The sequence below is a fragment of the Periplaneta americana genome, chromosome 1 (assembly GCF_040183065.1).
Source record: "Periplaneta americana isolate PAMFEO1 chromosome 1, P.americana_PAMFEO1_priV1, whole genome shotgun sequence".
In the NCBI taxonomy this organism is placed as follows: Eukaryota; Metazoa; Arthropoda; class Insecta; order Blattodea; family Blattidae; genus Periplaneta; species Periplaneta americana.
In genome coordinates this window covers 145,017,915-145,042,568 of record NC_091117.1, presented here as the reverse complement: position 1 = coordinate 145,042,568, position 24,654 = coordinate 145,017,915, and the positions used below count along the sequence as shown (strand labels likewise).

General features: G+C 37.1%; 1 protein-coding gene across 5 annotated transcripts in view; it reads left to right on the top strand.

Annotated features, from left to right (window-relative positions):
* Lasp (LIM and SH3 domain protein Lasp) overlaps positions 1-24,654 on the top strand; it is a 179,969-nt gene that overhangs the window by 39,513 nt on the left and 115,802 nt on the right. Inside the window, exon 1 of one of the 5 annotated variants that reach the window (XM_069829007.1) lies at positions 14,869-15,219. The exons of 1 other annotated variant lie outside the window; for it this stretch is intronic. In XM_069829007.1, coding sequence (XP_069685108.1) covers positions 14,930-15,219 — 290 coding nt within the window. In that variant the 5' untranslated portion in view covers positions 14,869-14,929. Of the gene's footprint in view, positions 1-14,868; positions 15,220-24,654 lie in introns of those variants that run through there. 3 more of the 5 variants (XM_069829032.1, XM_069829023.1, XM_069828996.1) reach the window with 3 other exon arrangements.

Here is a 24,654-nt window from a genome sequence, read left to right as displayed (position 1 = left end):
CGACTACATTGTCTGCCTCTCTACAGAACAGGACTACAGAATTTCTGTATGAAGGATCCAGATTCCAGAAGCTTGGTTTGTTTTGAACTGATGTTCTGTTTATATCATGTGCTCCAGCCGATTGAAAGCAATATATTTCTGTCGTCGACATAACTTTCAAAACTATCCTTTGGTAGGTCCTCCGTCTTATAGTTGAGCTGAAAGGTAAAGAACCGTAATGCTGACCACACGTCTCAATATCGAAGGTTGTAGAAAGCAGAGAAACTCAATCAATCCGATTTTTTGTTGACGTACCATTGCATGCGCGGCGATATGCAACTCATAAATTTATTTAGCTAGCATATAAAGTGCCTTATCCGATTTCTCTTCGATTCCGGGAATTTCAGTGGTTAATGCTCCCTACGTTTGTTGTAGATGTTAGGTAGCGAAAATCCGGTTTCGCAAACCAGCCAGGTTAAATAAACCATTATTATTATTATTATTATTATTATTATTATTATTATTATTATTATTATAACGGCTGGGGAGATCATCGTGCTAACTACACGATACCTCCATTCTGGTTGGGTGCTCGTCTACTTCTGCCTCGGCATGTGGACGTGAGGCCAGCAGCCGGCTGGTCGGTCTTGGCCCTTCAGAACTGTAGCGTCTTGGATTTACGAGTACTTACTTTACGTTTGTTGTAGAGATCCTATGGAGTAGAGTATATTAGGAGTAGCACTAGTTACCCACTACTTCTGCATCGATGATAGCGATATACGAGTATTGCTATCTATGGAGAAATAATGAAATGATGGCAGGGGAATCGGGGTACCCTGAGATAGAGGGTGATACAAAAGATCGTTTACAACGTTTGAGGGATGGTAGGGGAGGTCAAGAGGAATAACTTTTTATGTACGAAAATTCATGTACATCGACAGTTTTGCCGCTAGGAGCGATTAGGGCATAAGAGCTCATTTTCAGCACAGATTTTCAGTTAATATATGGGCTGACATTGTAGGCGATCGTCTGGTTGGGCATTACATTTTACTCAACCGAATAGGTAGTGGCAATTATCATCTGTTTGTACGTGACGTCTTAACCACAGCTCTTAGAAGCTGTTCCTCTGGTACTCGGTCAACAACTGTAGTTTCAGCATGACTGTGCTCCTGCACATTATGCCATCGCTCCAGGAACTGCATCAGTGAAAGGTTCCCCAATCGTTGAATTGGAAGGGGTAGGCCTGTACAGTGGCCACCTCGATTTCCCGATCTGACACCGATGGATTTCTTTTTGTGGGGAGACATGAAACGTCTCGTTTACTCGACCTCTGTAGATACCGCAGAAGAATTGATTGCCCGTGTTACTGCAGCTGCAATGGCCATCGCGGAAACTCTTGGCATTTTTTAACGTACCAGACAGTGGTACCCAGATGCCAACTCTGTTGAAGTCAATGGCGAGTTATTTGAACAACGTCTGTAAGTTAAACATGTAAACTTTCCTTTCTTGGAATTGGTACTTAGTACGTAGAGTTGTGACCCACTCTAATGGGAAATCTGTCGATGTAACATGAATTTTGGTACCTACATTAAAAAATTGTTCATTTTGATCTCGTCTATCATACCTTAAACGTTGTAAACAACCTTTTGATCATGGAGGATGCGCGCTCCCATACCCCTAACCTCTCCAACTTATCAGCGCCCCTAGCGCCAAAACGGTGGATGTACATGCATTTTCGTACATAAAAAGTTGTTTCTCTTGACCTCTCCTACCATCCCTCAAACGTGGTAAACGACCTTTTGCATCACTCTATACAGGGCATAGGCTAATTGCTTGGATTTGCTGGTATTTGAACTCCTTGTCTCGAATCGATCGACTAATGTTATGACAAATTTTTTATGCCAGATCCAGAATGATATAGACCTAAATAAACTATTGAAAGAGAGTATGCAGAATTAAAAGACCACTTCTTAACATTATTGATGATTCTGTATATACCAACAGACTTAAGTTCCTTTATCTTTGGTTCATTAATTCAGTACAGCATAATGTGAAGTAAATTGAAAGAGTCATTTTACACTTTTAAATTCATATTTCAATTGCTGTATTCAAAGGCTTAATCCTAAACTTTATAAATAATCATTTTTTTTGTTATGTCCGTATATTGAGCGTATAGTATATTGAATTCATTTTATGTACTGGTATCGCACTAAATAAATTGAATAAACGATAGTAATTGATTACTAAAATTTTAATGTAAGAGAAGCATAATTTTGAGAATGCCATGCAATGCTCGTGCTTTACTTAAATAACATTTGTTTATAGGAACATGTCTACCTACTGTGTTAAACGACGCTCCGTATCAACAATATAAATTATAGTTTGTGATGAAATAGTTTGATGTAGTGGAAAGTAACTCCATACTATGGATTCCATCCTTTGGCCATATTAACAGTAAGATAGTTTCCACCCCATATGGATGGTGTTCGATCTCTGGTTGTCTTTGTGATATATATAGTGGATGAAGCTGTTGTGCGGTTGGTTCTCTTACTACCTCACGTAGATTTCCAATCTATCGTCACCATTTCATTCTCTTCACAGTCTGAATAGTCCCGTTATCTCAAGATAGTCTTGAAGATTACTTGTCTACCTGCCAATCAAAGAAACAGTATACATAGATCTCTAGCAGATCATATGAGATCAGTGATCATCATGGCACAGCCTAATTACATTTTTTTCGCTAGGTTTTCAAAAACTATGATGAATGCCAGGTGATCATTGCGGATCATCGGTTTCATATCAAAAATACCTTCTCGCTATCACTGTACATACGCTAGATAATCTCCCAGTTGATAGAGCTGGTTAAATAGCAAATTATCATAGGGAAAAAAGGGTTTCTAGCAGTAATATTATTAATTTTCGTTGTTCTTGTCATTGTCATTATCAACTCTGCATTTCTTCATTATCGTATAGTCATTCCATCATATCTGAATGGTCTCTGTAGTTCAAAAGAGGCGACAAATTATCATTCACATTTCCTGTAATCCTCGGCCACCGTAAAATTTACTAGGAATTTGACGAGTACAGAGAATTACAGGGTTTTTTCCGATCTCTGATAACGAATTTGAATGGCATCATGTGCGTCATGAGTAACACGACAGCTGAACTGTGGCGCGAGGTGACAGACCAGTAGTGAGTGATCTTATAGTCAGAGTGCATGCTGACTCCCAAGAAGATGGAGCCTTTTTGGGAGAGGTACATAACAACCCTTTCCAATGCCAAGTACAGTTAAGTGAAAGTAAAAGAAGCCTAGAATAAACGAGGTTTCGTTATTTCCAAGAAAGGCATATTCTGTGTACTTAATATTGGTAAAGCTCGAATGGATTTAATTTGTATCATTTCGTGTGGTGCGGCGACTTGTGACGGGAGGTGGATTTGCTTGCTTTTTCCACTCTGGAATTAATCTCATCCGAGCTTTGCTAGTCTTATTAGATACATACAAGATCCCTTTCTTGGAAATAACGAAACCACGTTTTTTTTTTTTTTTTGCAGACTCCTATGATTTTCACGTAACTGTACTTGGCATCGGAAATAGTTATGTACCCCTCACAAAAAGGCTCGAGTTTCTTGAGCATTGCTACTGGGATACACCGTGCACTCTGATTATGAAATAACTCACTACTGGTCTGTCAACTCTCGCAGCAATTTAGCTGTCGGTGTGATTCCTGACGCAAATGACCTCATTCAAATTCGTTATCAGAGATCGGAAACAACTCTGTAGAACAGTTCTGTCATTTCTTATAATGAATTGTATGACTTACTCATTCGACCGATTATGTCTCTCAATTTACAGGTGACTTAAAGCATATTTTTACAAGTTCGTCTGAAAGAAAGACGCAGTTCCAGGACATCAACACGAGAGGAAGACGAGAGTTAAAAGAGGATGATAGCGGAATTGTTACTGTATTTGCATCGTTCGATCTGTGACGTATGAGTTGTTACAGGGTGTAGCTTCAGCTCAGAAACCATGGACATTAAAATGAGCGTTGCCTTTGTATAAAACCACTCTACTGGAAACAATAAGGTTTCTTAGAAGGTTCAGAACTCTTGACGATTGATAACAAAAATACACCTGAGGTCAAAGCTATTATGAAATGCAAATGACTACAAAACAGGCTTATCTACGTCATTGAAGATCTCATTTTGACTTCAAGAATAGACGGAAGTCTGAAAGCGATGACACTAGTCCGTATTAGACGATTGCTACTAAACTTGATAAATTATAGAAGATAAATAGAGATACAGAGATATCTAGATATGTAAGATAAATATGCAGAGAGAGACACGAAACTGTGATAATTAACTATCCTATTCAGAGGCGATAGAGATGTACGTTAATCTTCCAGTCGTGTAGAGTAGACTATAGGGTAGGCCTATGCAAATAGTAAATGAAGAGTGCACTGCAAGAATGATGGATGTCATTTGGAATACATTTTGCAGGAGAAGCAATTGAAAGTTTGAAATGCTTAGCGCTCAAAGCTTAACTGTGATATTCCGATCATTACTGGACAATGACTATCAGTGTTAATGCCATATAACTCTATGTACATTCTATATGTCTTAAGCTATGCATTGACAGTCTTGGTTCATTTTAAACAAGAAAGTGACATCCATCATTCTTGCAGTGGACTCTTCAAATTTGATGTATGGGAGATATACCTGTAAGTGCCTTTTATAATTTTTTCTAAATAAGTTATTTTACTACTACCAGTTATTATTATTATTATTATAATATTATTATTATTATTATTATTATTATTATTATTATTATTATTATTACTATTATTATTATTATTATTAATGGATATTTGAGGGAGGTGGGATATGTTAGGGATAGATTTAATCTTGCTCAGGATAACGACCGATGGCGGGCGTATGTGAGAGCGACAATGAACCGCCAGGTTCCTTAAATCATTATTATTATTATTATTATTATTATTATTATTATTATTATTATTATTTTCAGTCCAGGTAGGCTTACTTACAAATGGCTTTTAAAGAACCCGCAGGTTCATTCCCGCCATCGGTCCCTATCTTGTGCAAGATTGATCTAGTCTCTATCATCATATCCCACTTCCCTCAAATCCATTTTAATATCCTCCCATCTACGTCTCGGCCTCGCCAAAGGTCTTTTTCCCTCCGGCCTCCCAACTAACAGACTTATTGTATGGATTCGCAACAAGCTGTTTTTTACGGTGATTTGTTGTTAGCCCTTCGTCCAACCCCCAAGCTGGAGGACCACCCCATATCGGCTGTCCACCACGGCTTATTCAATATATTCTCTTAAATGATGGATATGATTTTTCAAACTATGAGACAAATAGGCATCTTCTACGATCACGAAAAGAAAAAATAACCTGTTTAGGGACGACATATTCATGGCAGCCATGCAGGACAGTTGTACCGAAATTTTTCATCATACACTCTTTATGATTCCGCTTACTGTTTTCTCTCTCACGTCTTCAGAAGAGCTTAACCCCATTCTGCCATTATGTTTCTAATGTACTGTAGATAATGATATAACTCACGAAATTTTCAAATAGGGCTACACGAATTTAACAATGAATAATTTTCCAGGTGCCTGCTATGTTCGCCGCGCATACAGATCTTTTATTTTCTCTCTGCCTCCGTGCAACGTCATAGTTGCGGTGAGGGGGAAGAGAGATAGCAAAAGGTTTCAATGCTTTTTAATACATTGACCCCCACGACTAAGATAAGTCACATGAAATTTAACGATCATTGTTCGGTATATTTGTGTTTTATTACTGTGGCAATTTACTAGCCTCCTCCCCAAAGCACGATGTGTTATAAACAATCTCTCATTTGACACTGCATGTGTATGATTCTGAGCAATCCGTTTCTTTTTATGGTGCATTTGTTACTAGCAATCAGCAATCGATTTTTACGCTCGAAGAGATTTTTAACTTTGATAAAAGGACTTGTGCTATTGAAGTCCATCGCTGTGGACGTAGAACAATGATATATACTTCAATTATAATACTATCAAATAAAGGCGATACAAAACTTTGAAGTGATAATGTCAATTTCACTTTCGGCTAGACTGATAACCTTTTACTGGCTTTCCTTATGGAATGATTGTCTGCACCTCGTGGTGTATTGGCTAAAATAAGAGTTCAGCCATTAGGGCCTATTCCTCATGGATTTTAGATGTTCAATCCACATGAGGATAAAAAATGAGTTATTGCCTTTCGTTAAAAATTATAACATCTGTAAAATATTTTAGTAATTAAATGTACGTAACCATTTTATACTGGATCCTGACAATTCGTACCTGCGACAATTCGTCTCTTGACAACTTTTGAAGATCCGTCCTGGGAAATTAGTCTCCAGTAGGACAAATAATATTTTTGAAAAATGTTAAATTAATGTTCTTCTGTTGCTAAGAGACGGTTGATCGTTGTTATGAAATGTTAAATAGTGCATTTCTGTTGCCAAGAAACGGTTGCTCATTTGTGGCTTAATTAATCAAAATTAGTAACTTGTGAAAACTAATTCTACAAAAGTCTCGAGTGATGGACCGTTCAAGAATCACAACCTCCGAAAAGGAGAAACCGAAACTAATAAACAAAAGGTATGTATATATCAAATAAAGAAGGTGAGGAAAAAAACTGAATTTAGGTGCGAAAGGAGGGGTGAATGTTCTGGTCGTATACACGTAACTGCCGAAACGCGGAGCGACTGTGCCGTTTGGTACAGTTCAGTTCAAAAAACACGACCGATCATTTTGTTTCCGTGGGTGTACGTGTGATTAGCATTGAGAAAAGCCGCAGTATTGATAAAATTAACATAACATAAACATAAAATAGGTGATACAAGCAGTTACTGTAATTGTAAGAGAAAAATCTGTGTTACTTTGATTGCAATAGAACCTAGTGGGCTGGATAAATTTTGTATCTGAAATACTGTAAAAATACTTAAAATAATTTGTTACATTTGTCTGTATAAATTCATTTCTAATTAATCAGTGTTGTTACTCTACATTGTAATTGTGTCATATGAAACATGTAGTTATTGGCAACTTCCTTTTACAGTTCCAGTGAATTTAACTAGTCTATGGAAAACCGCTAACTTCACATTCCAAGAATTAGGCTACGTGAATTTGTACGATTCCCTTTACTCCCACTTCTCGCTTTGTGATGCTCCAAAGGGAAACTTCATTCAGTCTGGTCTGGTACGTCGTGAAACAGATGTTCTCGACTGTTCTAAGTAGGGAAGTGGTCACCTCATGTGATCACCATCCTTGTACTTGTACCGTTTCTACTTTATCGTGTCATATCCTGAAGAAAACGGTATTCTTCAAATTACATCTAAAAATATGTGCATACGTGGCAGGAAAAAATAGCGCTATTGAAATCCCCTTTTAAGACTGCCTTGCATGTGATCAATTCTCTGTGATAACTGATTTAAATGTCTCTCTTCTCGCGAATAGGTAAACATATTTTATCAACTGTCCTAGACCTTCGTGTATATGTGCAATACCATGTAGGTAGTAAACTCTCTTACCTCCAACACTTTATTGTAAACTTTCTTTCCATGCTTCATTCAGCCTATGCACTAAGACAGGGTTGCAGAATTCGGGAAGAAAGGGGTGGCAGTATGGGGAAAGAGTTCGTTTCCCCATCTACAAGGCCGAAGCCTTTAATGACGTTTCTGTAACACACTGTTCTCTCTTCTCTTCTCCCTCTACCGTAAAATGACGCAAGGGTTGAAGGGAAGGGATGAGTTACGTGTTCCGGCTTATGACGTGTGCTTCAATTGTAACACAGTTTTGTATCCCTGCACTAAGAGGATGCATGATGGGACTTAACGTGACACCGGATCTTTGCCTAACACAGAACATCGAATTGACAACGAGAATATATCCATGCCCTAAATGGGATTCGAACCCAAGCTTCGAAGTCTTGCGCTTTATCCGTTACGTATACAGAAATGTATTTACCTATCCCTCCTAGAACCTATTGACACATGAATAGTGTAATGAAGTATACAGTTTAAAAGTCTAGGCGAAATTTTCGGTAACATCCCTTTCTTGCCCTTTGCTCCAAATTTCACAGTCGTTGCCGGCAGTTGTGCATTTCAACAAGTGGTATGTATAAATTACTACTCCCCGATGCTATAATCTTGTGTTCGCTGTAAACATTCTTATCGTTTATATAGTATGAGTAAAATTTCTGACCTTGTAATTTGCTGATAAAGGTTGAACGAAAGAGAATGTATAATTACGATATGTGAATGAATAACGAGGAATTGAAAAAAAAGAAGGAAGGCGCGAAAAATAAAAAAGGTGGCTATGAAGTAGGGGAAGAACGGTAAACATGTACAGGAGAAAAGGAAACATTGAAAGGTTAAGGAAAAAGCAAAAAGAAGAGGAAGGGAAGAAAAAAGTGGTGAGGCAAATGAGATAGAAGAAAGAATATGTCGAGTAATAAAGCAGCGACAAGAAAATTAACACTGAATTAAAAAAGGGAATAGTACAAAAAGGGAGAGAAGCGAAAAAGACAAAGAAATAGAAAACTTAGAAAAGAAATAGAACCAAATCGACGAGAAGAGAGAATGAAGTATTTATTCATTGTTACTGTAAAATACTGTCTTGTAGTTCGGAATGTATCCCAGCAAATTCTAATAGCTTAATTTCATGTTGTATAAGTTCGCGTTACATGTGAAAGTGTGAATATTTCCTGTACAGAGTTGCACAGCTCGACTATCGTGCATTTGTTTGCAGTTTTTTGTCTCTCTTATTTGTCTGCAGTTTTGTATTTTTTTCTTTTTTATAATTCCCCTAATCTCTGATTGAGGTTCTGGCTGATATGTAACCTAATGTGTTATCAGGTAGTACAGCTCATGCATTTTGTCAAGACACTCGCGCAATGTGCAGTACGGGAACAAAGTTTCTGTGAGGGTGGTAGGAATAGAAGGGAAGGTCGGGCTTGTGTCTACAGAGTTAAGGCAAATTCCCCTATAATTCGTAAGTAGACTCATCCGATCTCGTGCGCAGCTCTGTAGGAAGAGTCTGGACATAATGCATGCGCATGCGCTGTACATCTCGCTTGAAGATATGTCGGAGGAAGAACAATTGTTTGTATACATCTTAAGTGTAATTAGTGAATTATGTTGCTAGTTAGCGATGTATGCAATGGAGGGGCCACCCTACCCATTTCCCGACTCACTTGCCCCATAAGTGATGCCTTATTGACGACACTTATGATATTCCAACCTGTCTTCGGACAGTCGACTAAACAACAATAATTTGCTTCCAGTGTACTTTTTAAAAACATTTAACACGCAGAAGCTGTCTTTCAGAATCTGGTATGTGGTGAAAAAGTAACATTTATTTGTGAATAGCTTTACCATCATGATAATAGGCCTATCGTAAATAATGTTTACACCTTCCTAATGGTCTCTTTCATCCAGATATTTCATAAAGAAAGTGACAAGCAACAAGTTTTTCACCCTCGTTCGACATTCCATTCTTAGGTCACTTTCATGTATCACAGTCATTCAAGCATTCTGAGCTACAGACATTTTGTTATTAAACTAGCTTTCACAATTTTCCTCTCGCTCTTTTCGTGCTACACCGTGTCGCATCCGCATAGCAGAGGGAAATTACATTGTAGACATTACTTGTCTTTTTTCCCGGAGTTCATAACAAAATATGGAACGTTTTTATCATTTCTATGTTATAATCTTGTTATCGTCTTGTGATTATAAATTAACACTGTATAATAATTATTAGATGTGACTCCTGTGTCACGTAATCAATGTGACGCAAGACCAGAAACAAGACAGGATGGACTGGACACAATGCAAAGAATACTCCCATTCGCATAATAGTCTATATCCTGGTTTTTCCCTACCGGGAAAGGAAACTTGGAGCCTGACAGATTTGTAGCATTCCATCCACTGCGGAGGATGTTGGTTTTTTAGGCCTTACGTTTGATTTCAAAATTGTTCAATAAATTGAGAATACATACATCTTGAATGTATTAGTTGTTTGCAAATTTTGGTAATAACGCAATTATGGTTAGCTTTTCAAGATTGTAACCAGTTTGGTAAGGTCCCAATTTACGATATTAGGAAATATTAAGCTTCTGAAATTTTCACTGCGCTCCTATGGATAAACTTTTGCCAGTAATACTGCCTATAAAGTGTTTGTCTATTACTGATAGTATGCACATTGAACAATTTCGATTAAGTAAAACAACTGTTGCGAAATAGACGCGTAAGACAATATAGAGCTAGAAGCATGCACAAAAAAAAAAAAAAAAAAAAAAGGACCACTTAACACAAGTATAGAGGCAGAACTGAAGTGTTGGCGATTGTATGAGTAAGATGTATCACATCGGTAATGTCGTCAGAGTGGGAACTTAGAACACGACGTGCATTTTGTTTCCGCGTAATAGCAGAAGAATTATAAAATACTAACCATTTAAAATTAACGCATTTAATTGTTTGCAGTACAATCATAGTCAACTGACGACTTTTCAATGGAGAGACCTGAGTTCGACGTCTGTCGTTCCCGATAGTGAAGTGATTATATTGCTACTAATTTTATCCGAGATTCGCTGATATAAATGCAATCAAGGATATTATATAAAGATTTTCCATGTACAGTATACATACACACTCACTCACTCACTCGGTTTTTTAATGTGTGACGCATCTTCCTAAATGTCTGTTCCATTCTTCTACGTTGTTTCATTGGTCTTCATCCAAATTATTTAATCTCCTCATCGCTATTTGTATATTATTCTTTCAGATTGTTATAAACCTTCCTCTCTAGAGTTTCCCCGGTGGTATCCATTCCAGTACAGTTCTTGGTATTCTGTTATCCGGCATCCTTCGCACATTTCCGTACCATTTCAACTGTTTCGTTGTAATATCGTCCAAATTTGTAATTTCCACTCCCGTCATTCTTTGATTTTGCTATTTCTGATTTTGTCTTTTCTTGCTATTTGGGCTGCTAGACGCCAAAAGTCCATTTTAGAAAATTAATAATAATTTTGATTGTTTTCTCGACTGGCCAGATATCTCTACCGTAAGTTATTCTGCTATTGTAGATCTGTATTTTTCTTTTGCTTATGGTTTTGTCCCATAATATTTCATTCAAAGTTTTATACTACATAATATACACACAGCGTGTTAAAAGTATGGAATTTGACTCATAGCTTCTTAAATTTTAATTTCAGAAAAAAAAAAGGTTTGTACAAAAACTTGGTACCAGTGTTTGAAAAAAAAATATTAAGACATACAGGATGTGACAGTAAACTTCATTTTTTTAAATGGCACTCAGTATTAAAATTTCATATTCCGAATATCCATTAAATTTTACGTACGAATGTGTATACATTTTACCCATTCACCCGTTTTATGTCTTTTATGTAAACAAAACACTATGAGTAATCAAACTTTACCACAAATGCTCATTCATTCAATGTCCCAGTAGATACGAGATGGAACAGATCCGTCTGGTAACTGAGAAAGACAAGATACACCGTCGCAGCGATCTCCGATTGGTTCTCCTCATATGCAGGAGATTTGCCTCGGTGAATAGTTGTATAGTCATTCTCTTATCAGGTCGTCCCACATAGTTCTAGGTGGTTTAGCGGTTACCACGTTAACCATTGGATTTTGAAGAGCGATAAAATTCTTGGCAGTGCTTTCTGCGGGAGGCAAACAAAGCTGGGAGGTCCCGTGTCACAGATTTCTGATGTAATAACGATCACATAACGATATTATTGCCTCATGTGGAACGAGCTGCTACGGTTAGCCAAATTTATGAAGATTAATTCGAAAGCAGCAAGATTAGTTTAGCTAGCGGGTGCCGACGTCTTGTTGCGTCGCAGATGTGTACCGAGCGCCATTGTGTCGAAGACAGCCTTGTGGGAACAGAAACAATGCTAGCCAATAAATAAAACATGTTGCACAGAGCGTTTCCTGTACAGCATTGCTTTACTTTACACGCTTTTGCTGAGAGGTTTATGGAGACCTGTTTGTAGTTCTCTTGTAGGATTGCGACACAGTGCATGTGCGTACGCAAGATCCGACAGCTGGTTTTTTGGTTCACGTGATAAAGAGTCGGGATTTGAGAGTCGCAATATGATGACTATCATAATGAGGTGTACTTACATGTCACGTACGTGATAACAGAAATAGAATTTGTTTACATGTAAGATAAAATTTGCCGTGAATTTAATATAACTTACATATGATCATTGGCCCACGGCTCAACCTTAGCTCACATAGACGGAAAGATCCCTACCAGGAAACGCGACATTTTCACTAAAACTCAATAAATCGTTTCAACACGTCTTCATTGACTGCCATCAGTTACAGCTTGTAACTTTTAGCTGGCAGAACAATATGTGCGAGAAATATATTTAAACATCCTATCTTTATTACTGTCTCTGAATAACTTCTGCATTTTAAAACGACATTGAGTAAGCAAACACATAGGCTACAATTGAGCCGTTCAGAGCAGAAATGTGGTAATTCAAAATTGGGTAATGAGGTTTAAAGTAAACATTCTGTAAAATACAGCGCAAAGTAGCAATTAATGTGTCCTTCGTGCTATCCACGGACTACTAATAGTTTAAATAAATTGAATATTAATTGCTACTTTGCGCTGTTTTTACAGAATGTTTACTTTAAGCCTCATTACCCATTTTTTACTTACACCACTTCTGCTCGGAACGACTCAATTTTCCTCTGTTTATGAAGTTATGACCGGTTTCAAATTTGATAATTTTAATATACTTCAGTGCTATAGACAAAATGTAAATAATTGTATAAAAACTTAATGTGGTTTAACTTCGAATCTGTTTCGTCTCGGCTATTTTGAATGGTATGTCAAAATACATGGGAAAATTTCCCCACTTGAATATGAACCTTGATTGTTACATTGACTACAATACACGGGAAACTTCCTCAGAACTTCTTAGAAATTAAAGCAGCCAGAACTACACTCATTCTTACTTCCTTAAATTGAACTAGTTACGAAATAATTGTATGAAATTCAACATTCTCACCCTAACCCTTTTCCCTTACGCAGAATGTTTTTCACGTATGTCGAGGGTGCACCGCTGTGAAGTAACGGTTAGCATTCCTGACCGTGAAATGAGCGGGCCCGGGTTCAAATCCTGGTTGCGACAAGTTGGTTGAGATTTTTTTCCGGCGTTTTCCCTCAATCTAGTAAGAGTAAATGCTGGGTAACTTTCGGCGCAGAACCGGGGACTCATTTCGCTGGAATTATCACCTTCATCTCATTCAGACGCTATATTATAACCATAGCAATTGAAAAAGCGACGTAAAATAACCAAATAACCGTATCTTGAGATTTACACTATTATAATAATGTCATAGTCAAATGTAGAATTACTTTTAGTACAGAAAATTACTATTATCTATGCCTATGACATTGTGTCATAAATGTCATCCTTGACATTTGCCCTTGCATATAAATTCATTTTTCTAATATTTTTTCGTGCATATTTTTTCTATTCCTGTATTAAAAATCCACGCCTTAATGCTGTTTACATAGACCTATTAGTTTGACAATTTGCTCTCTTCGTCTCTGATGTGGGAATACTAATATTTCTTGTGATACAAAGTAACATTTTCTCATATGAAACCAATTTTAGCGAGAAATTTAGAAAGTTCACTCAGAAAATATGAATTTCAATTAAAACAGCAGGGGATAATATCATTTAATCGGAATATTTTCACCACCACCACGATCACCACCACATCACCACCAAACTAATGGACTGTTCCGGTTTAGCCCTCGTTTCCACATTTCTGTCACCAATTTGCTTATAGTCTGTTTATTAAGATTGGAAATATAATATTTTCTATTTCATTTGACATTCCTTATTCATTCGTTCATTCATAGTATTCTGCTCGAGGGCAGGTCTTTCACTGTAAACCGAGCATTCTCCAATCTTTTCTATTTTCTGCCTTCTTTTTAGTCTCAGCATACAATCCGTATATTTTATTGTCGTCTGTCATCTGATATCTTCTTCTGCTCCGAACTCTTCTCCCGTTCACCATTCCTTCCAGTGCATCCTTCAATAGGCAGTTTCTTCTCAGTCAGTGACCCATCCAATTCCGTTTTCTCTTCCTAATCAGTTTCAGCATCATTCTTTCTTCACCCACTCTTTCTAGCACACTTCATTTCTTATTGTCTGTCCGTTTCACACGCTCCATTCTTCTTCATATCCACATTTCAAATGATTCTAGTCGTTTCTCTTCACTTCGTCGTAATGTCAGTGTTTCTGTTCCATACAATGCCACACTCCAAACAGAGCACTTTATTATTCTCTTCCTTAGTTACTTTTTCAGAGGTCCGCAGAAGATACTCCTTTTTTCTGATAAAAGCTTCCTAGGTCATTTCTATCCTTCTTTTGACTTACTGGCAGCAGTTCATGTTACTGCTTATAGTACATCTCAAGTAATTCCTTATTTAATTTCTGGAATTTAAAAACCTCTATTATTTCACTAAACTTCAGCTCGTGTGTGTATGTGTTTTAATATTGTGTGCATATTTCAATATTTGTGTACATTTCCGAGTTCCAGCTATGAGTTCATTCACATTAGCAGAATTATGTGATAGTATCATTACTGTCCCCTTATCCAAGAAGAATTATTTTATCTGCTTCATTATTGATTTAAGTACGGGAACGTGCACTTTTTCATTTCGTAGCAAACTTGTGAAATCTTCCTTGTTTGCTACCCACTTAAAATGACTCATGATATGAAATACTGAGAATCATTTCCACATTTAGTTCCAGTGTTGCATCGGTATCAGAGTGATGTGTAAGTGACTCTCTCGTAGGATCTTGTATTAAATTAGTGATTTTTAATTCCAGTGAACATGGGTTTGTTTGCTGCCGGAGATCCTACTGCACAGTTCGATATGTCTGTGAATTCTCAATGCTCCATTTTGTATAGGAAGAGACTTTCGCGTGTAGTTAATATTACGTCAGTTCCACGACACATTCGTCACCAGAGACTTATTAGAAAGAGTAAAGGTTCCGTCATAAACAAGCCCATTGGACAAAATATTAACAAGCTTGTTGCCAAAGAAGGTACCCTGAAATTAAACCTGGAAGCTGAAAACTACAAACACCATGGCCGTATACTGAAGCGTCATTCGAGATGCAGGTGAGATTTTGTGAAGTTTAAATGGAGAAATATGAAAATAATATCAATAGCAGTACTAGTTCCGAATTGCCTTGTCGAATACATACTGTAGTACAGTGGTGTCCACACCTGTGGAGTAACGATTAGCGCGTCTAGCCGCGAAACCAGGTGGTCCGGGTTCGATTCCCGGTCGGGGCAAGTTACTTGGTTGAGGTATTTTCCGGGGTTTTTCCTCAACCTAATATGAGCAAATGCTGGGTAACTTTCGGTGCTGGACCACGGACTTATTTCACCGGCATTATCACCTTCATCTCATTCAGACGCTAAATAACCTAAGATGTTGATAAAGCTTCGTAAAATAACCTACTAAAATAAATAAAGTACAGCGGTCGTCAGCACAGAGTACCCTGGGGCTAGCGTCTCTTACCCGCGGAGAACACACTGCACCATGGTGCACTCGTAGCTGCTAGCGAGTATGCTCTCTACCTCTTCCTGCTGCACGACGGGGCACACGGGACGGCTCCGCTTACTCTTTGCACATTTCAGCGAGTGCTGATGACCACTGCTGTATTAGATCACTTTCTTTGCCTATCTTATTCATATGTTGGTCCATTATGTATGTATTTATTCACAGTGCAAATGGGTAAATACCCGGTGGCAGTGGTAACTAATTACACTCAATGACAATTAATAATAATACAATCAATAATAAATTGCAATTAATAATTAATAATACTAATAATAAATAGTAATAGTATAATAATATTAATAAGGAGCATCGTAATTTAAATGAAGCACGATTTCTTAAAATAACATTTAAAGTAAAAGATAATTTGTATCTTAACCCTAAGTATTCCCATCATTAATTGAGCCGCTTGGACTTGTCAGCATGTAAGCTCATAGAATATAGATTCTCCAGTCTCCCTGTCTTCCTCTCTTAAGTTCTTGCAGTCTCATCTGATTCACATTACTTCTGATTGCCAAGGTTTTAATTCAATTCTATATGCTGTATGTATAATGGATTCAAACATTCGAAACAAAGATGAAGAGGATTGATTCCATGCTGTAGTTTTCCACATTCAAGCAAAAGTACTGGTGAATCTAAATGTTCGTGTGTTTAAATTGAAGGAATTTTGCTTTACAAATCGATCATGTTTGGTTGAATTTTGTGTTTGTTGAATGTTTAATATTTTTCCATCAAATAAGGTAATTTATAAGACGAATAATAATACCGTATTTCCATTGCTTTGAGTTACTTGAACTCTTTTTAGCTCGTAGATATTCGCTTCCTCTGGTAGGGCATGCTCTTTCGTTTGTTTGATATATTGTAGTTTCGTAGGGCGAGGGAATCTTATTGGGGGACTCGGTTGTTCCAAATAATATTTAATTATAACTAATAATTCGCATTGGAACTATAGTTATTACAAACATCATTGATTCTATTTCACCATGGTTTAATGACTCTGAAGATGCGAATTTTTGTTCGTATAGTGCTTGACCTGAATTTCCATAAAATCCAAGGCTGCTAGATTAGTTCCAAATTGCACAATTCGGTAAAACTAATGCTTAGCGCTGTCTCCCAGTACGATATTTAAGGCAGTATCAGTGCTTTTATATCATTAACTTGTAGGCCTGAAGATTTGCATGGAAGTTTTTGCTCCCATAATGTTTCCATAAGGACGGAAAATATGGCCGATTTTTGCATATAACTTAGTGTTCACATAATATTGTTTACTTAAATTATGTAGTAAATATACCAACGCCTCTTCGCTCTTTTAAGTTACAGGTGATTGGTTATTGGAATCGAGCAATATTTTTATAACTTTAGTTGATATAATGGGGATTTTATTCACTTCTTGTAACATCACATCAAGATCTAATATTGTCTAGTTGATCTGGTAGTTTTAGCTTTAGAACAGGCTCGTTTTTGATGATCAGAAAATAATTTTGGCAGTATTCTACGCTTCGATCTTTCTGATTTTTCTTCGAAACATAAAACAAGGCGACCTAATTCTTGTCTGAACACACTGATTTCTATTTAAAATAGGGTTTCTACATAAAAGCTTTTGTAATACTCTGTAGCTTTGTTGTCATTCTGTATGAAGGTTTGACGAAAATTTTAATAATTTATGTAATCTGGCAGAGCTAAGGCCAGTAGGCTTTCTCTTCCGCCCAGCCAGACTCTAATTCTAACTGAATATCTGTAACTTTAAATTTCAAATTGTATTACATAGTTTCTGATAGATTGCCTTCATCGCTGAAGTTCAATATGTGATTCAGAACAGCACTGTTCCTTGTTTAATTTTACGGTTTCGCCATTCCATATGCCAAATAGTACTTCGCTCTTCACGCGACATTTATCTGGAAGAAAGTAAATAACCCTTAAGGTGGGTTTATCTTCTAACATGTTGGCCAGGAATGTTGGGGCAGACAAGTTAGGATAGGTCTGTTTGAATGTTAATTCATAATGAAACAAGTTGCCAGCTCAACATATCAGAAATGCTGGAAGTTGTCATGAAGCAGGACTTAAAAAGTCTGTCCTATGCTCATGATGGACGAATACGTGGCTTTGCCAGTTTTTAAGGGGATCTGGTCCTGAACGATTCAACCAAACTCTACTGCTCACTCAGGTCGAAGATATATGATAGTTGGTCCAGACGCCAGTCGTTGCAGATGCCTTCTGAAAACACACGTGAATGCAAGCAGAAATTATACTTCCCCTTTTATGTCTGTCTTCATTTTCCTATTGATAATTTAAGTAAAGGTATAAAACTGACGATAAATTCCCCGAAGTTAGATATAACATGTAACGTACACCAGAATTATCACTTAAGGGAAATTGTAACTTGAAACTGCTCTCGGTGAAGGACGGATATTTGCACCTTGAGTACCAGTCCTGATCACATATATAACAGATTGGCCATCCTCATGTTAAAAACGTAACATATTAACATGTGGATGAGAACAACCACCAGGATCGCCACTGTCGATTGAGAACGATCGCTAGATGGAAGTACAGTTGCTCCGTGTAATTCAAATGAGGTTATAACGTGACTTCTTATGCAGTAACTAGATGGCAGCAAAGTTGTTGCTGTCGAAGCCTATTAGGCTAAGCAATCTGTTGTATATGTGATCAAGGGTACCAGAAAATAGATGAGTAATAAAAATAATGCCGGAAACTGGCTAGACCGCAGGCGTCAAAATGTTTACTTACATATCCGTATAAAGAAAGAATTTTACCCAGATACCCACGTCTACATTTTGGACGAATGCTTAAACATAGCGCTGAATCTGATTCAGTTATTTGAAATGGGTAACGTATGGAAAGAAAAAGACAGTCCTTTTCACCTTGTATGAGAGAAATCTCCACATTCTTGTTGCTAATAGAACTCAGATTGGACGGATTCATAGTCCGGTTTTCTATCACTAGAGTCACAGCGAACAGATTCTTTTAATAAATAATTAAATTTTATGTTAGAGGATCACTATTAACTTCCTTAATAATGAATAGAAAACAAAATTTTCACTTCTTCCATAGTTCTACATGGGGAAAGTGTAGCTTGAAATAACTATTGTTTATATAGCAATGGACGCACGGTATCATTTGTTGCTACCTGTGTAAGTGTTCACTATTATGTCTGAAAGTCTAATGAAATACTGTTGTCATGATAACTTTAGTTGCCTTCCCCTTGGCGCTACTTTCGAAGATGGGTATTGGTTCACCAGTAATCTTAGTAAAACTGCTGTCATCTACAGGTATTTTTGACCTTTTGATATGTGCCGCTGTTGATTACATGGTCCTTACACCAGTCCCATGAAATATGTTTCGAATAATAAATCTGTAACCAAAATGTTTGTTAATTTTCGCTTTTCCAAAAATAATTGGTGTTAATATCTATTAACCATTATGAGATCGAAAATCGCATTTTTGAAATGTTTGTTTGTATGTCTGTCTGTTTATCCGGATACACAGTTAGGCCAACATAAAAAATTATCTTCGTACATAATCCACTCTATATTGACATTAATTTGGAGTGATTTATTTAAGGATGCATTCAAGACTAATTTAGAAAAACATTAAACGAATTATCCTTGCACCAAAAACGGATGTTCTGTGAACTAAATGATCCTATTTTAATTATTTGCATGTAATAACAATTAAGAAACATGTTAAGGGAATTATCCTTGCACCAAGTGAGTGCTCTCTGGACCAAAATGATCTTATTTTAATTATTTAAATACAATTTAAATTAAGGAACATATTAAACGATTTATCCTTCTATGAAACACTGATGTTCCCTGGACCAAATGTCCTATTTTAATTATGTAATTACTTTATATTTCTAACAAGTGCAGCAAAGCGCACGGGTAAAGCTAGTATATAATAAATATAGCATTGTAATTTCTTTAGAAATTTTATTATTTCTCACTATTTCCGTTAATTTTACTATTTCTCACTATTTCTGTTGTTGGATGACTAAGTTACTTTTCAGTCATTTACAATTCCTTCCATATTTTAGCCAAAATACTTACGGTCTTACTAATAAAAACACTATACACAGACGTTTAACTGTCTTATATTTATACAATGAGTTGCTCGTTTATAAATCGTGTGCAAATTCCTTACTAATAATCACTGCATACGTCGAGTATAACAGTATAACTGTTACACAGCTACGTCATAGTTTCGTCATTATTTCATTCCGAAAGGTAATAGAATATCTGAAGTTCTCTATTGCATCCAGTAGAGTGCTCTAGTGTGCCGTGTCAAGTATCGATAGTACAGTGACTCTGATTGATTACCACACTATATTTTGGTCAAAGAGTACAAGCTACAGCAATATTATTCTTAATATTATGTGCTCTTTGGTTTGTTCTGTGGTTACGAGGCAACCATCATCATAAAATGACAGTCGATACGAACAGCTGTTAGAGGGGCGGCCATTTTTTCTCTATATACAACGCTTAAACAAGGGGTTTCGTGTATATACTGTAACTACTGCAAAGCAATTCCCATGTATAGTTACAGACTGTTTATACATCCATCGCTTATGCATGGTTTATTAGTAACGTTTTCTGTCTCAACTCTGCATAAGTCTCGTATAAAAACTATACACGGTTTATTAAGAAGACCGTTAATGTTGACAAAAGATTGAAGACAGCTGGCCTGTGGCCTGGCCGGAAACAAAGGAGAATCATGTTGACGTGAGGTCAACATAATGCTGTACCTTGAAGCACATCACGTTGGCAGTGGACATACATTCCATGCTCTAGGTGGAATTCGAATTAATGACAAGTTTTCATGTAGTATAATGTGTAACCGCTGCTTACATCTCACAAATAGAAGTGTGATCCGCTGCACTTAAATATTTGGATAGTCCTACTTAATTCATTGTGTATAATGTAACTATAGTTGTCCATCCTTGCCTAATTTATTCTCATCACCACTAGAATGGAAACTGTACTTGTAGGAATGAAGGAGTTTGTATCCACAATAGTTTTACAAGTTCATCTTCCTCTGATGATAAAGAATATTGCTCCTCGGACCTGCATTAGAGGTAACTGAACCGTACACACGTCAAGTGGAACGTACAGTATCTCTCAAACACATAATTGAATCTTCCGTTAAGCGTTTCATCTTTTAAAACTTCGGAACTGTGCTTGGAGCTTAGTACAACTTTGTGGCTCGTTCATTAGACCCACACCATGCGGATTAGATGACCGGAATTCGACTCTCTTTAACGGCTCTTTCTGAGGGTAGAATAACAGGTAAAAACGACACCTTGTACTCGATGTTTCATCTTGTTAAACGCTCATCTGTCCATGTGCATGCCATTGAGACTTGCTGAAACGTAACTTGGATAGTTTCCGAAATTTGGCAGTGGAAGTTGTCGTATGACATATGGTCAGCACCAGGTTATGAGCGGCTTTTCATATTCGTAGAAAACTCAGTACTCAATTTAATATGTAGTGAGTGAGTGGCTCCGGGAACCGTTTTAGAACCTGGGCGAGTCAGTTCAATTTTTTCTTGATAGGTTTATAAATCCGGAAACTCGAAAAATATTTAATGATATTGTCTCTTTTGTCTTGATTTAGATTTAAATTGACTTTTGTTACTTTAACAACCACTTAACTGGTCGTAGAAACGGTAGTACTTCTAGCAAACCTTCCAGTCGGTCCTGTGAGATTCGAACTCGAATTTGGCACGACAATAGACGTTCTGGAAATTGGATTAATAGTTGTTTGTTCTTTTAAATTTAACTTGCTCTCGCCAAGATTCGAATTTCTCTCCTACATTAACATCCTATGGTTTAGCTAAGGAGTTATACAGTCACGCATATTTTCTGTTACAGCTAAGTGGAAATGTTCTTCGAAAAACGCTCGGACGTCAAACAATATATTTTAAAAGATACTTTTTCACAAAAACAAACCATTCTTGATATCATTGTTGTGCGAAGTGTGATGTCATCGGAAACAGTTTCAAACGACACCCTGTATTTTTCTGTATACCATCGGAAAGATTTTATTATTCTCCATGGTTACACAAGCTATCAATTGTTTTATACAGCAAATGTTGGTGTTCTGCGACAATATCTGAATTTATCTTTTTCCAGCATCACTAATGCTTTCTCTTTGTATTGCTCTGTACAGTGAGAAAGCAAAGAATTTAATGAATTCTGGATCCTAGTAGTCAGTCGTAGATGTCGGCCATATGTCCCAAATTGTGGAATTAGTAGTAGTTCTTAGTATTACCCTCTACAATAATCCCATCTTAGCAAACTTTAATTATTTTGTACAGTGACGTGACAGACTATAATCTGTGCATTTCGAACTGGCGGATCAAGGTCACTTACAAACCACGCACGAGTCAATGAACTGAAAACTGTGAACTGAAGCAATGATAATTCCGGCTGTCCCAGCTGACTTTAGCTGAGGAGAATGGTCCAGGATTGGGGTAAGCACGCGTGGCAAATGCAGTCTATTGTTTGACCTTGAGCCGCCAATTCGAAATGCACAAACTAAATGCGTGCATGTTGTCGGAATTGCCTTATAAAGTAGTTTACACCACTCTGCATGTGGAGACAACCCTGATGTTTTAAAATGAGTTTTATGAAAGTTGGGAGTGATTAAAAATGTCTTGAAGATTGCGGTACGTTTTAGTGTATAGGCCATATACGAAATTATTTTAATGTACCGAAGTACATATGATATTTCCATGCAGATATTCTGCGTCATCATACGATGAAAGAGTAATGGAACGGAGAAAAATTCTCTCCGGCGCCGGGATTTGAACCCGGGTTTTCAGCTCTACGTGCTGATGCTTTATCCACTAAGCCACACCGGATACAACCCCGGCGTCGGATAGAATCGTCTCAGATTAAGCTCCAACTCTTGGGTTCCCTCTAGTGGCCGCCCTCTGCACTACGTCATAGATGTCAACTAGTCACTCATAACGAGTGCACCTCAGCACATGTGTGGACTTCGGTCCTAAGTTCATAGACATCTATGACGTAGTGCAGAGGGCGGCCACTAGAGGGAACCCAAGAGTTGGAGCTTAATCTGAGACGATTCTATCCGACGCCGGGGTTGTATCCGGTGTGGCTTAGTGGATAAAGCATCAGCACGTAGAGCTGAAAACCCGGGTTCAAATCCCGGCGCCGGAGAGAATTTTTCTCCGTTCCATTACTTTTTCATCATATACGAAATGCTTACAGAACGATGGGGTGAGTGTATACCACGGAAACAAAACATTTTTAATTAAACAAAGCCTACATAAGTTATCCTATTTTGGCTCTATACCCCGCTGAAGTGTCGCAGTCTTTGACAGGATATAAACATCTCATCGTAACATTTGAAAACAAACTACTTCATCTATCCATCTATAATATTTGAGCTGATGAGTGATACATACTATATAAGTTTACATTTAAGATATGTAAGTATTGAGCTGTGTGTTTTCTCAACATAATTGTACTTAATTATTACGAGTATTTATTATCCTTTGTTCAAGTTTTCGCTTAGTTCGAGTATGATTGAGAGAGAAATGTGGAGTGAAGGAAAAAAATACTTAGTTCAGCGACAACTTACTGTTTTTCATAGTGCAAAGAGATGTTTTCATTGTAGAATTTCCGAATTATTGAGGACTACAAAAAGAAATCTGCGATACAGAAGTATAACTGATCAGGAAATTTAAGTAGAATCCAAGAACACAAATTCGCAGTCAAGCGTTTAGAAGAATGAAGAAAGAAAGCGCATAATCAAATTGTTGGAAAGATTATTAGAAATGAAGGCTATCACGGGAAAGCTAGAATGAAACCCTACTTTAAGTAGAAAGCAAAGGTTACTTTTTATCAGAAGATAAATTAATCAGATTTCCTAATAATAAATACTTCATGCAGAAGAAATGTTACTGCAAACTTAAAATCTCAAGGAAGTGAAATGTTTTCTTTCTACATATCCGTGAGATATGGTACTACAAATTTTGATGCTGAATTTGAAGCTATATGTGTAACGGTAAAAAAAATTGTCATATTTTTCTGTGCAATTAAGCAGTTATAGCTACTTTCAAGAACAGCGATTGATGCTAGAACATCAATTACTTCTAAAAAGTAAAAATATTCTTGAGCATTGGAAAATTATATATCTCATGAAAAGATTAATTAAAAAGAAGTCCACCACTGTGGAGTACTGATTAGCATGTCTGACCGTGAAACTAGCGGACTCGGGTTCAAATCCTGGTTGGGACAAGTTATCTGGTTGAGGTTTTTTCCGGGATTTTCTCTCAATCCAAATAGAGGAAATGCTGGGTAACTTTCGTAGCTGGACCGTGAACTCATTTCGCTGACATCACCAGCTCACTCAGATGCTAGGTAACCATAGTAGTTGATAATGCATCGTTAAATAAGTCAAATAAAAATTAAAAGAATAGTTCTTCATTGGGTACCTTCACATTGTGGTATTGCTGTTAATGAGACAGCTGATATAAAAAAATCATTCAGAAGTTACCTTTTCATTTTTGTTAAAAAATTTAATTAATTCAAAATTCATAGAGATTAATTTGGGATATTACTCGAAGTAAGCTGTACACAAAACATGGAAAATTCTTTGGGTTTGCAGTGAAAAACCTCCCCTTGGGCAGAACATGTGTGTGTGTGTGTGTGTGTGTGTGTGTGTGTGTATGTACAATATGAACTGAATGTATGGATGGATGGTATATTTGACTGATTTCTTAAATTCGGGAAATTGAGTGGTGATCTTACATTAATGTTATACACTGTATGTATTTATAAAGCGATCTTCAGAACAAGAAAGTGTTCCGGATAAAACCCTTAATGCACTTTTCCCACCAGCATCTCATCTTAAACTGCTTTGAAGGTAACAGCGGTGTAGAGTTTGTGTGGACTCTGCAGTATCTGTTTCCGGCATAAAACAGAGAGCAGAAAACACGAGACTTGT